This window comes from Haliotis rubra, unplaced genomic scaffold (genome assembly GCF_003918875.1).
Source record: "Haliotis rubra isolate DU_JTF1 unplaced genomic scaffold, ASM391887v1 Scf783, whole genome shotgun sequence".
NCBI lineage: Eukaryota > Metazoa > Mollusca > Gastropoda > Lepetellida > Haliotidae > Haliotis > Haliotis rubra.
In genome coordinates, this window is record NW_025767505.1 from 284,426 (window position 1) to 296,536 (window position 12,111).

Here is a 12,111-nt window from a genome sequence, read left to right on the forward strand (position 1 = left end):
AATATATGTTCCTCTATGACCAATCAAATCACCATAATTTGTTTGTACGTTTTGTTCACATAAAAATCCCGAATATAAACATATATGTTGTGTTGCGTTTTGAAAGCGATTCTCAAAACCACGCATTTGGTTTGGTTGTGAACGAATTTAAGGAAGAATGAAATGCTGTGTAGGAAATGTATAAGTTTAAATTTATTTATGGCATCTAAATTCCAGAGGCGCGGGTCATAGGCTGTTTGGAACGGCAGGGCTTTCACTTCATGCTGGGAAGTCTGAAAGGCAGTGGTTTTCTCTATGTCATCTGGAAGTTCATTCCAGAGGATTTGACCAGCCTTAATAAAACTCCTGTCGCCACATGATGGTGTTCGGGTTTTGGTGGCACAGTTAGCTGCTGAGAGTAAGTTCAACGCTTAACCAGGTATGGAATTCTCGTTGTCCGATTGTCGTCTTTACAAGCAAAACTTGTCAAAAATACCCAAAGCGTAACAATGCTAGACAATGTCCGAATGTTGTCGCTCCTTCGCTCTAGACTTCATTTAGGGCTTTAGCACTCCAGAAGGGGCTGGGAAGGGGAAAAAATAATACAGAGACTGTCAGAAGACCGCATAGATCTGTACATGATTGTATAATTTATTAATCGTTCGTTGTACATAACGTTCATTTACCACCGCTGGGTAATGTATGGAGATATGAAAGCATCTCTAAAGGAGGAAGATGGCCTTCTCATAATATGCGGATTGACATTGTCACGCCCAATGTATGTCTGTATTTACGCGTTGTGTTTAATTATATCATACTGTGAAGAGTTGCGCCACTTAGTGCTGTCAGGATCCAAAGATCGTTTGGTCCAATCTCAGTTCCTGATGGATTATGATTCTTGGTTTGTCAGAAATATTCTCGTATAAAATGTTTTTTAATCATCTGCGCCAAATAATAACACCTCAACACGGCAATTTGGAAACTTTCGAACCCCCTCACACACTCACACACACACACACACACACACACCTCTTTGAAAATTTCTGGATCCGCTGACACACACACACCCCTCTTTTGAAAATTTCTGGATCCGCCTATGTTGCCTTACCGATCACAAATGGCTTTACTTTCACAGTTCCGCTTGCATTTGCACACAATGCCACAGTTATTCTGTCCTTTGAACGTTTCACATCAGACGTGGCTTTAGTTGCTAGGGTGTAATTTGGTCCTAATCTGTAAAAATGTCCTGTTTCATCAAATGGTTTCGGCGGCGTACTCGCTTAAAACTTTCTTCAGTTCCTCTCTCCCCGCGATGACTGCAGTCTTGTCGGCACTGGCTGCTTCACCCTGGAGCGCTTGCTTCGATATAGAGTGTCGAGATTTGAATCTGGCCAGCCATCCACGAGAATACGCGAAATCCTTAACTGACAACTTGTCACCGAAGTCTTTCGCTTTTAGAATCAACATCTCGTCATTAACAGCTGCATTCTTACTGGTCATGTCATTCATCCATAAAAAGAGCGCCTCCTCCACTTTCTGATGTTTGACGTTTCTTGCTCGAGACAGGGCCGCAGAATCTTTAGGAACGGTAAGCCATTTTTCCTTGGACTTCAAGATGTCACCGATTGTAGATTTTCCGACTGAGTGTCCAAATAATTCACCAAAGTGTTTACTTAGGAAATCTAAACTTGCTTTTGGATGTTCTTCCTTGTATCTTGCAATCTCTCTCTTTTCGAATGCGGTAGTCTCATTTCGTTTTCTTTTAGTAGGCTGACTCGCCATGTTTGCCATGACTAGCCATGTAACGGTATATCGCAATACGCTTTTCAAACGATACGTGTTGCAATATTTTTTTCTGTGAACCGGTATATTGGATAAAGAACATATTTGAAGTTTTTGTAATAATCTTTATGGTTTATACTATAATCTACACAACATTCATTTCATTCACAACATTCATTCACTGTCAATCACAACAAATGTTTTCCTTCGTTATTCAATGACAAAACGGAATACTGTAATGCTACAAATTAAATAAAAAAGAAAATAGAATCCCTACCCATGCAACCTTATTCTGAGATTGCTGTTATCAGAACCATAACATAAATGTTTAGGGACTTATAATGTAGAAAGTAGGATTGACATGCACAATTAGTGCCACTAGATGTCAAACACTTAAGTTCCCAATATATCGCAGTAAGTAATGCAATATGGGTACCTGAATCGCAGTATGCTGCAATACAATATATTTGCCAATACACAACAATTGTATGATTCTGTCTATATGATGAGTATGTGGTGATGAATCACTAGTGATGACACCAGGTGTTCCACCAGTGGCACCTGTTACAAACACGTTCAAAGGCGAGACAACTGTTCACCTGAAACATCACGTGAACACATCACACTAATGAAATAGATTGCTGAGGACATCAGTGTGTAACTGACCCGTCCAATGTGGAAAAATACTCCTCAAGTCTAGATTTTTTAGTATTATCAACCAGGCCCATAGTACAAGTATATACAAAGTTCAACAGCAGAGTGGATTCCTCTTCAAAATTGCATGACAGATAAACAGTGCAATATTTTCAATAAATATGCGGTTAGCAGTAGACAATAGTTGGATACATTTACGTTTGTTTCGGAAAATAACTGGGTATATATTTGCTTCTGATGTTACCAAAATAATCACAAATTAGCAGAACATGGTATTCATCTTCAAGGATATTATCTGCACAGTATCTGCATACAGTAGATTTCTTATAACAACTTAAATCATAATAAAAGGAATGAAACTGCGATAAGGCTATTCTTACTTTCTTAATATTGATATAACGTACATAATTATGGTTCAAACATGAAATTTTCTTTAAACAGGGAATATGTAAACCTACAGGGACTACTTTGGAGTTTTGCATGCCACTCCTGTATAAAGCAATCTTTGCTTCTTCTTACAAGTAAACTTAAGAAATGATGTTTATTTCCAACTCCCTGCCATATCCACGCACAGCCAAGTCCAAATCTAAATAGAACTGTTTTTACATGTGAAACCCGATTAAACAATTACGCTCCGCGCTAGCGTTTAAATCTAGAATACGTAACATTTTGTAAGCTTTAAATGGGTAGCGTGAAGGGGGATATGAGCTTTAACTAGTAAGCAATACGGCGTTTAAGTGTGTACACATGGATAGGATATGTAAGTTTCTCCAAGGACAATTATATTTGGTGTACACATTCGCACACCAAGGAATCGTTTACAATACCCTTTCCAAGCAATCAGATTTGTGAACGTCTGACCCCTATAGTAATACAGGTAGTATCTTACAGTCGAATGTGTTGAAATAGATATCATATGACAAGTCTATAAAGCTACAAAGGCATTTTATTATAGACACTAAAGCTGTCTTTGCCTTAATGGAACTGTTTTCAACAGAGGGGGACCAATCTATTGGGGAGTCTATTGTTAAACATTAAGAAGATTTACCGAGACCTTGACTGTTGACCAGTATACAGCTGGAATATTGCTGAGTGCGGCGTTTAACGACAAACCAATCTTGAATGTTGTAAGCGGCTGGTCATTTGACATCATTTGGGATGGGTCAGAGGAAATCAGGGATGGTCACTCCAAATATGACCGGGAGGGTCATAATACTAGTACACAGTTAGTGGAGGAAGGACAAGTGGGGTGGGGGCTTGGGGTTAGCCATAACGAGTGAATTATTGTAAAAACATATGAGGGGCTCTTGAATTTCATCTTTTCGGGGTGGGCCATGAAAAAATATTCAACGACATTTTGGGGGTCATCCAAATGTTTGGGGGGAAGGTTAATACTGTTTTGATCAAAAAAACCTCTACATCAAATGTACAATTTATCAAAACTATAATAATGTAAGAAAAGTACTGTTAAATTATTTAATTATTTATAATTGTCATAATTATGCCCCTGTTCATTAGCTTATCAAGTACTGAGACCCACATCCTACCACCCACCTCTAGCTATATACATAGGGTATATGATACACGTATCGGGCTTCGTGAAGGTCAAAGTTCACCCGGAACTTGTCACAGAGATAAAGGTGTTTATAAACCACGTATCACGTTGAATGGCCACTTCAAACCATCCATCAGCTGCAACCATGATGAAGTCCTCCAGCGCCATATTGATGCTAGCTGTGGTTGGTGGGGTTCTACAAGGGACCAGCAGTGTTCCCATCAAACCTTGTGTTCCCAAGTCAACATGTTCCTGTGTTAACGCTGACGGGTTAATAGATCTTCACCCACTTGGAAACAACGATGGGACACCCAGGTGAGTGTAGACTGGAGTAGTCTCAATTTTTATATTCATTATGAACAATGCCTTACGTCATTTAAATAAGGGCGGTTGGGTAGCCTAGTGGTTAAAGGATTTTTAAAAAGGTCACTTCACATTGTGTATTTTCGCTCTAAATGAACCCCTGGGTATATATAATATTCACAAATTACAGTTAAAATCAGGAATCTGAAACGCACCTCCCTCGAAAGCATTTTGCGATTACGCAAGATAATGAGGTAGATGATCACGTGGTCGCGTGACGTCATACCGGAGAGTCGCTACATCAACACACGGAAGATACAGTGGTACCGAGCCTGTTCGCTTACTGAGGTCTGCTTCTAGTTTAGCAAATAAATCAATCCACGAAGTCAAACCTGGATTTGGATGGCATAATAGATACAGATAATATCACATACATACAACCTTATCAATTTAAAAGTATTTCTAGGGGCAGGACCGACATGAATATATGATTCCACCAGTTGACAACATACAGCCGTGGACGATCCCGATCCTGACTGTTTTGAATAGACCTACTGCAGACTGGTATGCAAGTCATTTGCCTGTCACATGTTCATGGAAAACTGATTAGATACTGAATTAATTTTTTTCCGCGGTCACGGTAACATTTGCAGTCATGATAACGGCAATGTTCGATCAATGTGTTCAGCCTGTCTTTCGGTATACATCGGTATGGGAAAGTAAACACTGAAATAGTTACGTTCGAGGTTCATGATTTTATGAAGGTTATTAAGTAACTTTCAGCTTTATTTCATAAAATGCGTCTCCTGCTAAAGTCGATAAGTTCGATCTCACTACTGTATTGTTGAGAAGTCCCCCTAAATTCGTTAGTGTATGTTTTCAGAGAAGTCGGTGTATCGTCTCTGGTCTCTGATATGGTGCATCAAACATCAGTTTAATTACATTTTCAATTTCCATACACGTGTAAAGCATCGGTTATATGTCGTGATACTTAGTCATTTAAATCTGCAAAATATACATAAAATGTAAAATGATAAAGACCCAGCTGTAACCTCCTTAACAGCTGATAATAGATATAATAAATAAATATAGATGCAAAAAATAGAACTAACAAATCCTTATCGTTCTCTTTAAAAAAGAAAATTCTTCATTGTGTTCTAGTAGTAATGTGTAAAGTGTGATCAGTCCCAAAGAAAGGCCAGCGATCAAATCAAGAAACCAGCACACAAAAATTAAAACAAATAGTATATTTGTATACAAACTGTTTATGACAAAATCATGAATACAGTGTGTACACCAACATCATGAAGGCAAAGGCTTGTGTGTATATTAACTGGATGGACTGGTAAAAGCCTAAGAAAACAAGACTTCTCTCCAATAACACCATGTGACACAGTGGTGACTGCAACTTGGAAACATTTACCATCTGAACAAGTCCCAGGATTCAAAAAGACGAATACAATAGACCTTAAGACATCGGGCACAACTGGTTTCAGTTCACACCCTAGACACATATGCATGATTTCATTTTCTATATTGATGTCAGTGAATTCACCTTTTCCTGTTTATTAGTTATAAATAAAAGTGTCTAGCAGAATATCCTGGAAAAATAGGCTGTTGTGTCCTGCAAGTCTGTAGGAAGGAAACATGTTTCTTCTCTCGAGAATGTCCCTGAGTAGGAATTCCACATACCCTGTGAATAAATTTTGGATTGGATTAGAGACATTTTGTAACACAATTTCAGGATATTTTGTTTTGGCAACCATAATAATAATTTTCTTTGAAATCTGCACTAAAAGAAAGTGCTTTTGTCGTTACATATGCTGAGAGGGAAAATAGATATGAGGAATAAAAACCAGTGTCTTTGCAAACAAGACTTAGTGTTGACTCATTGGGTAGGGAAAAACATGCAGTAATAGGAACAGTGGGGTTTTTTTCAAAGTGGAGTGCACCAGTTCAACAAAAAAAATATTGATTGTCTGAATTATATTTACCACGTGTTGGTTTCTTGTTCACTGGCTTGGCCTCTTGGTTTAGGCCAAGGGGTAGCTGATTGTCCACTTGGGTTCTGCAGTCCTGGTCACTTCTAGGGTATATAGGCTGTTTTCATTGATGTGAAATGTTGCCATGTTCATCCTAACAAATAGCATTAAAGTAGCATTTTTACATTTGCCAAAAATAAAACCCACAAAAAATACATTATCTGAATGAACATATTTCCCTGATTTACCATTTTTGAAAGTTAGTTAAAAGTTACCTATACATACAGCTACCGTGATGTTTTTACAAGGGGTGCATAAATACCTAACGTTTATGCCAGTGGAGAGCAGTCATTTTCATTTTATTTATTGTACATTGCCTTAAAGAGAGAAAGAGTGAAAGTCAACATTTTAATCATGCCCTAACACACACACACACATTTCACATACCATTTTAACATGGTAGGGGACCAGTCCCTGGTGGATAATTATCTGCTATGACTCATTTTTAATTATGTTTTAATAATTATGTGCTCTCTCTCACCACCGCACCCATATGTTGCAAGTTCTCATTTGTCCATGCACACCCCATCCTAATCCCTTCACACACACTCACACCACAACACACCAGTCTCGGGAAATAGATGACTTGGCCCTACTGAGTAACAGTAACAGTGGCTGTGAAAATATATCTCTGATCGAAAATAGGACATGAACGCAAATTATGACGTATTTTTTCATCAACTATTGCTTTATACAGCTAGCTACTGGAGTGTTTTATGTTGCTCCAAAACAACTACATCTTAAAACTCACCTGCAACCAACGTCACGTCCGGAATACAACTCTCTCGGTCTCAGCCCCAAGTTGACATTTCGGCCTCTGTGTTTGTTTGGAATGTCGAAAGGAATGCCCGATATATAGCATCCTTATATAGTTTAAGTTTTAAATATTCGTATCCATATTTCGCCAGAAGTTAGGTCTCTTTCATAGCACTTCTTCGAAAAGTGTAACGAACACAGACGACCGTGCGTGGAAAACTCCGCACGACGACAGTACACAATCTATGCCCTTCCTCTTGTCAAATAGAATTTCTCAGGAAATGTACATCCGTGTTGTTTACGCAGTTGGATAATCATCAAAACTCGAAGTGCAGTTGTCAGTTTCCAATACATCAAAAACGCTTCATTCAAAATATTGCGCTTCGTGTCACTTTCAACTCGATGGCGTATACACTACTGAAAAGTCAACACACTGAGCGGACTCTCTGGTATGACGTAACACCCAGAGACGGCAGACCGCTAAAAATAAAAATATGCATACGAGTGGGCGGGGCTTAAGTGGTTTTAGTTTTGGTGCATATTTATTATTTTTTACGACTATTTTTCGTAAATGGATGGTGCAGCTGTGGTATATATTCATATTTGAATGGTATCATGTACTAAAAATCCATAGTGTTTAACTTGTTTTTAAATCCTTTAAAGCGTTCACTCGTCATGCTGAAGACTGACTGACTGAGTTTGGTTTTACGCCGCTTTTAGCAATATTCCAGCAACATCACGGCGGGGGACACCAGAAATGGGCTTCACACATTGTACCCATGTGGGGATTCGAACCCGGGTCTTCGGCGTGACGAGCCAACGCTTTAACCACTAGGCTACCCCACCGCCCCTCATGCTGAAGACCCGGGTTCGATTCCCTACACGGATGCAATGTGTGAAGCCCATTTCTGGTGTCCCCCCACCGTGATATTGCTGGGTTATTGCTCAAAGCGGTGTAAAACCATACCCACTCACTCATTTAAGTAATATTTTAATTTTTAAAACATACTTGGGTGGAGAGTAAATATTTCATAAGATGTAAATTGTTTTAAAGTTTTGCATGTGCGTTGAACATTGATATAAATTAGCTTGACCTGACTACTCTTAATATGTGGTACAACGTCTTAATGCTGTCGTTAGACTTGGGATTCCTGTGAAATGAATAATTATACTCCCACAGATTCCGGGACATCCCCGACCCCGACGGAAAGACGTTCTACTCCTGGAACCCCTGCTATGGTTTTGACGAGGCTGGATGCCGGGATGTTGCTGTAAGATGAACATTTATGAATATTCAGTACAGATAGGTTACAACGCTGGAATATGAACGATAACGTCAGAAGGATTGACTTTAATAACTTCCTTGCGTTTATCAAAGCTGTCACTTGAAGCGATGTGAAGGCACATTGCTGTAGCGTTGTGAATATAGTTGTATGCCATTGTTTATGACGTCATTAACGAAATTACACCATCATTAGTCAATCAGTTCTCAATTGCCAGTATCCGAGTTCGATTCTCAGATTTTTCCCGACTGGTCGATGAGCACAGTTTTCTTTTTTCCAACATTAATCTGATATGCCTGAAGAATACTGATGTGCCCACCATTAAATGTTGCCAGCTCGACCTCAAATTTATCGTTTATCACGTGCGTATATATGGCAACTGGTCGAAAAGTAATGTGTTTTCTACAAATATATTTGTACGTTTCAGATGTGTCAGATAAAGGATAACGGTGCCACCAGTCAGAGCCTGGGCAACCAGTCTAGTCTGGTGTTCGTGGCTTCCTCTCTGTACGGCCAGGTGTATCAGTACACCAACTGGGGAGGGGCTAACTTGTGAGTAACACGAACAGTCATTAGAGAGGGAAAGAAACCCTTCCACATCCAGAAAAAATATCTCTGTCGGTAGAGTCGCTCCTACAAATCAACTACATCATCTGCGTGTGTCTATAAATTACCTTCAAAACCGAGTGAGTGAGTGAGTTTAGTTTTACGCCGATATAAACAATATTCCAGCAATATCACCGCGGGAGACACCAGAAATGGGTTTCTCACATTGTACCCATATAGGGAATCGAACCCAGGTCTTCGACGTGACAAGCCAACGCTTTAGCCACTAGGCTAACCCACCTCCCCCCGATTAAACAGAATATCATAGGAAACACAAGAGCAAAGACGAAATCACCCGCTCTGTGGCATATATCTATTGCGATGCAAATGTAACAAAATACTTTGATTATTTAAAAGTCACGTGATTTATGTCTTTCCCATTGGACAAGAGACAGGGAAGCATAACAACAAAAGTGATGTTCATTAGCGTGTTCAAGAACAACACTTTTTAACATCTTTTCTGAAATGACACAAAGAACTAATTCCTCATTCCTGTGGAAACCACAGACATTTTACTGACAGGAGTAACTCCAGAACCATGTGGAAATGTTTATCTTGAACTCTGTGTTTATAATGTATTGCAAAAAATCAAAGTGTTTGGCTGTCTTCCCGTGGTCGAATATTGCCTCTATGAAACAGGGTCCCGTTGCACAAATCGATCTTAGCGCTGAGGTGGAGGTAACTCCCATATCTCAACATCAATGTTGTTTAATGGCACCCAGGACCACGTTTTGTCTACGACGAATTTTAATCAAAGCTGATAACAATAAGTCCTGCAGTCCGTTTGGCTCAAAAGCGGACCGATGAATTGCAATCTAACTCGAAAACTAATAAACATAACATACTCAATGAAACGCTGATCATAATCAAAACATCATACCCACTCTGTGAGGTTTTTTCAGAATTTTTGTCCTAAAAATAATAAAGTTGTTTAACAAACTATCATTATAATATTGACACAGTTAACTGTTTGTTACGAGGGAGGAGTGCAGAGAGAAAGGGACAGCCAGGTGTTCGAGAAGCACGTTCTCAGACAAGTTATTTATTCATTAACCTGTGCTGTGCCGTGTCCATCCGTTCTCGAACACCTGGCTGTCCAATGGCTGTATGTTATGTTTATTAGTTTTCGAGTTAGATAGCAATTCATCGGTCCGCTTTTGAGCCAAACGGACCATACGTGATGTTATTATGTAATACTGTTTATCAAATCGTCATTTCGTACTCCAGTTCCGGTAACGTGATCCTAACATGTGACGCAGGTGAAGAAGGCGTTGTGACCAGACGCCCGGATGCAGATTTTCTCAGCGAGTTTGTGAGTAATATAGTGTGTTATCCACTTCTCTATCATTCTGGGTGTCGTTGTACAAAGCAACCTTAGCGCTCAGGTGATCGTAACTCCCTTACCTTAAAACAGATATACGACTGCCGTAGCGCTAAGGTTACTTTGTACAACGGCACCCAGACCGTCAAGATGTTGGTTAGAATTGGTCTACAGCAATACATGGGTTTTTTTCGTAAGAGGCGACTAACAAGATTGGGTGGTCGTGTTCGCTGACTTGGTTGACGCATATCATCGTATCAAATGCGTGGATCAATGTTCATGGTGTAGATCATTGGATCGTCTGGCCCAGATTCTGTCATTTACAGACAACTTCCATATAGCTGGAATATTGCTGAGTGCGGCATTAAACAATAAACAAACAAAACGTAAAGAGTCAGGCTTGCTGTCTTGGGTTGATGCATGTCATCGTGTCCAAACAATGGTCTGGATTGACTGTTCCAGACTCTATCATTTACAGACCGCCGTCATAAAGCTGGAATTTTCTGAAGGTGGTTTTAAACAACATACAAACAAAACAAACGTCATCAAAACTTCAAGGGTTTCGTCTCAATGACGGACCATTGTGGGTCGCTGATCATAATATCATATGGTGCATTGTGTGGTCCAGATTTAGTCAATTACAGGCCGCCGACATACAGAGGTAATATTACTGCATGCAGCGTTATACAATACTTAAAGTAAACACCACTGTCAGTGAGCAAATTTATCTCTGTGAGGAGCTTGCCTGCTAGGAGTGAGTGAGTTGGATTTTACGCTGCTTTTAGCAATATTTCAGCAACGTCACAGCGGGGGATGGGGAGAAGGTGTTATGTTGACATTGTGACACACAGGACTGAAAGTAACCGTTAACATCTGCAGAATCAAAATGTGTGTCCTTATATTGCACTAGCTTCGACACAAGAAATGTGTGCTCAAAGCATTTACATGATCCCTCATTTATTGGATCAATGTGCAGTTGAGATTCTTTCTCAGCTCACTCGGAAGTATACAACAGAATCTGCCTATGAGGCACAGTACCATCTCATCCCACCGGGTACCCATTTAATGCTGAACGCACAGAGGCATTTTATGAACAATGTCACTTACCTGAGGCAACAGAACATGTGTTACATAAGACTTTTTTTTCGCAGTACCTTGAACTGAGAAGCAAGTACGCATGCCCACAGAAGATCAACGCCAGTACCTCATTTCAACCTACGGTCTCCACGACAAGGCGTCAAAGGCCGACAACTCCAGCCTTTATCGGAACAGCGAAAACCCCGTCACCACCTACCACGACCATGGAACCTCTGTTTGACATGAATTCCCTCGGGGCTTTAATGATTGTTGTTTTGTAAGTATCTTACTTCTTTCATGATATGTTCAATATCTTTATGTCCATATATAGTTGGTTGGTTGTTTTTTAACGCGGCACTCAGCAATATTCCAGCTGTATGGCGGCGGTCTGTAAATATTCGAGTCTGGACCAGACAATCCAGTGATCAATAGCATGAGCATCAATTTACACAATTGGGATACAATGACATGTGGCAACCAAGTCAGAGAGCCTTTTAGGACAAGCATGGGTTACTGAAGACCAATTCCAACCCGGGTCTTCACGGGTTTGTAGATATGGAGAGACAGATAGAGAAAGTCTCCTAGGACACCAGAATACGCCGTGCATAGTTACTTCTTTGGGGCTCCTAAGAATACTATGACTGTCGAATTCCAGATATTTGATTTGTCGGCATCTGACGAGTGCTGGGAGCTTTGTCCATGTTGGAGGCAACAGGCATCGCTTCGTTATATGTCCCAAAACATAAATATTGA

At 39.9% G+C, this 12,111-nt stretch overlaps 2 protein-coding genes across 3 annotated transcripts in view; one reads left to right on the forward strand and one right to left on the reverse strand.

Annotated features, from left to right (window-relative positions):
• Positions 1-1,233: 1,233 nt before the first annotated feature.
• On the reverse strand, positions 1,234-1,761 carry LOC124260986 (jerky protein homolog-like). Its single transcript, XM_046695304.1, has one exon. It carries the CDS (start codon positions 1,759-1,761, stop codon positions 1,234-1,236), a length of 528 nt encoding a protein of 175 aa, XP_046551260.1.
• A 2,296-nt stretch (positions 1,762-4,057) lies between these two features.
• Positions 4,058-12,111, forward strand: part of LOC124260995 — a 28,195-nt gene continuing 20,141 nt past the window's right edge. Inside the window, exons 1-5 of one of the 2 annotated variants that reach the window (XM_046695315.1) lie at positions 4,063-4,285; positions 8,252-8,342; positions 8,782-8,906; positions 10,188-10,272; positions 11,433-11,635. In XM_046695315.1, the coding sequence (XP_046551271.1) occupies positions 4,083-4,285; positions 8,252-8,342; positions 8,782-8,906; positions 10,188-10,272; positions 11,433-11,635 (707 nt within the window). In that variant the 5' untranslated portion in view covers positions 4,063-4,082. Of the gene's footprint in view, positions 4,286-8,251; positions 8,343-8,781; positions 8,907-10,187; positions 10,273-11,432; positions 11,636-12,111 lie in introns of both variants that reach the window. The other variant, XM_046695316.1, reaches the window with a different exon arrangement.

Bases quoted from the DNA above. Each gene is read 5' to 3' on its own strand.
- LOC124260986 (XM_046695304.1), bottom strand. From the start codon at position 1,761: ATGGCGAGTCAGCCTACTAAAAGAAAACGAAATGAGACTACCGCATTC.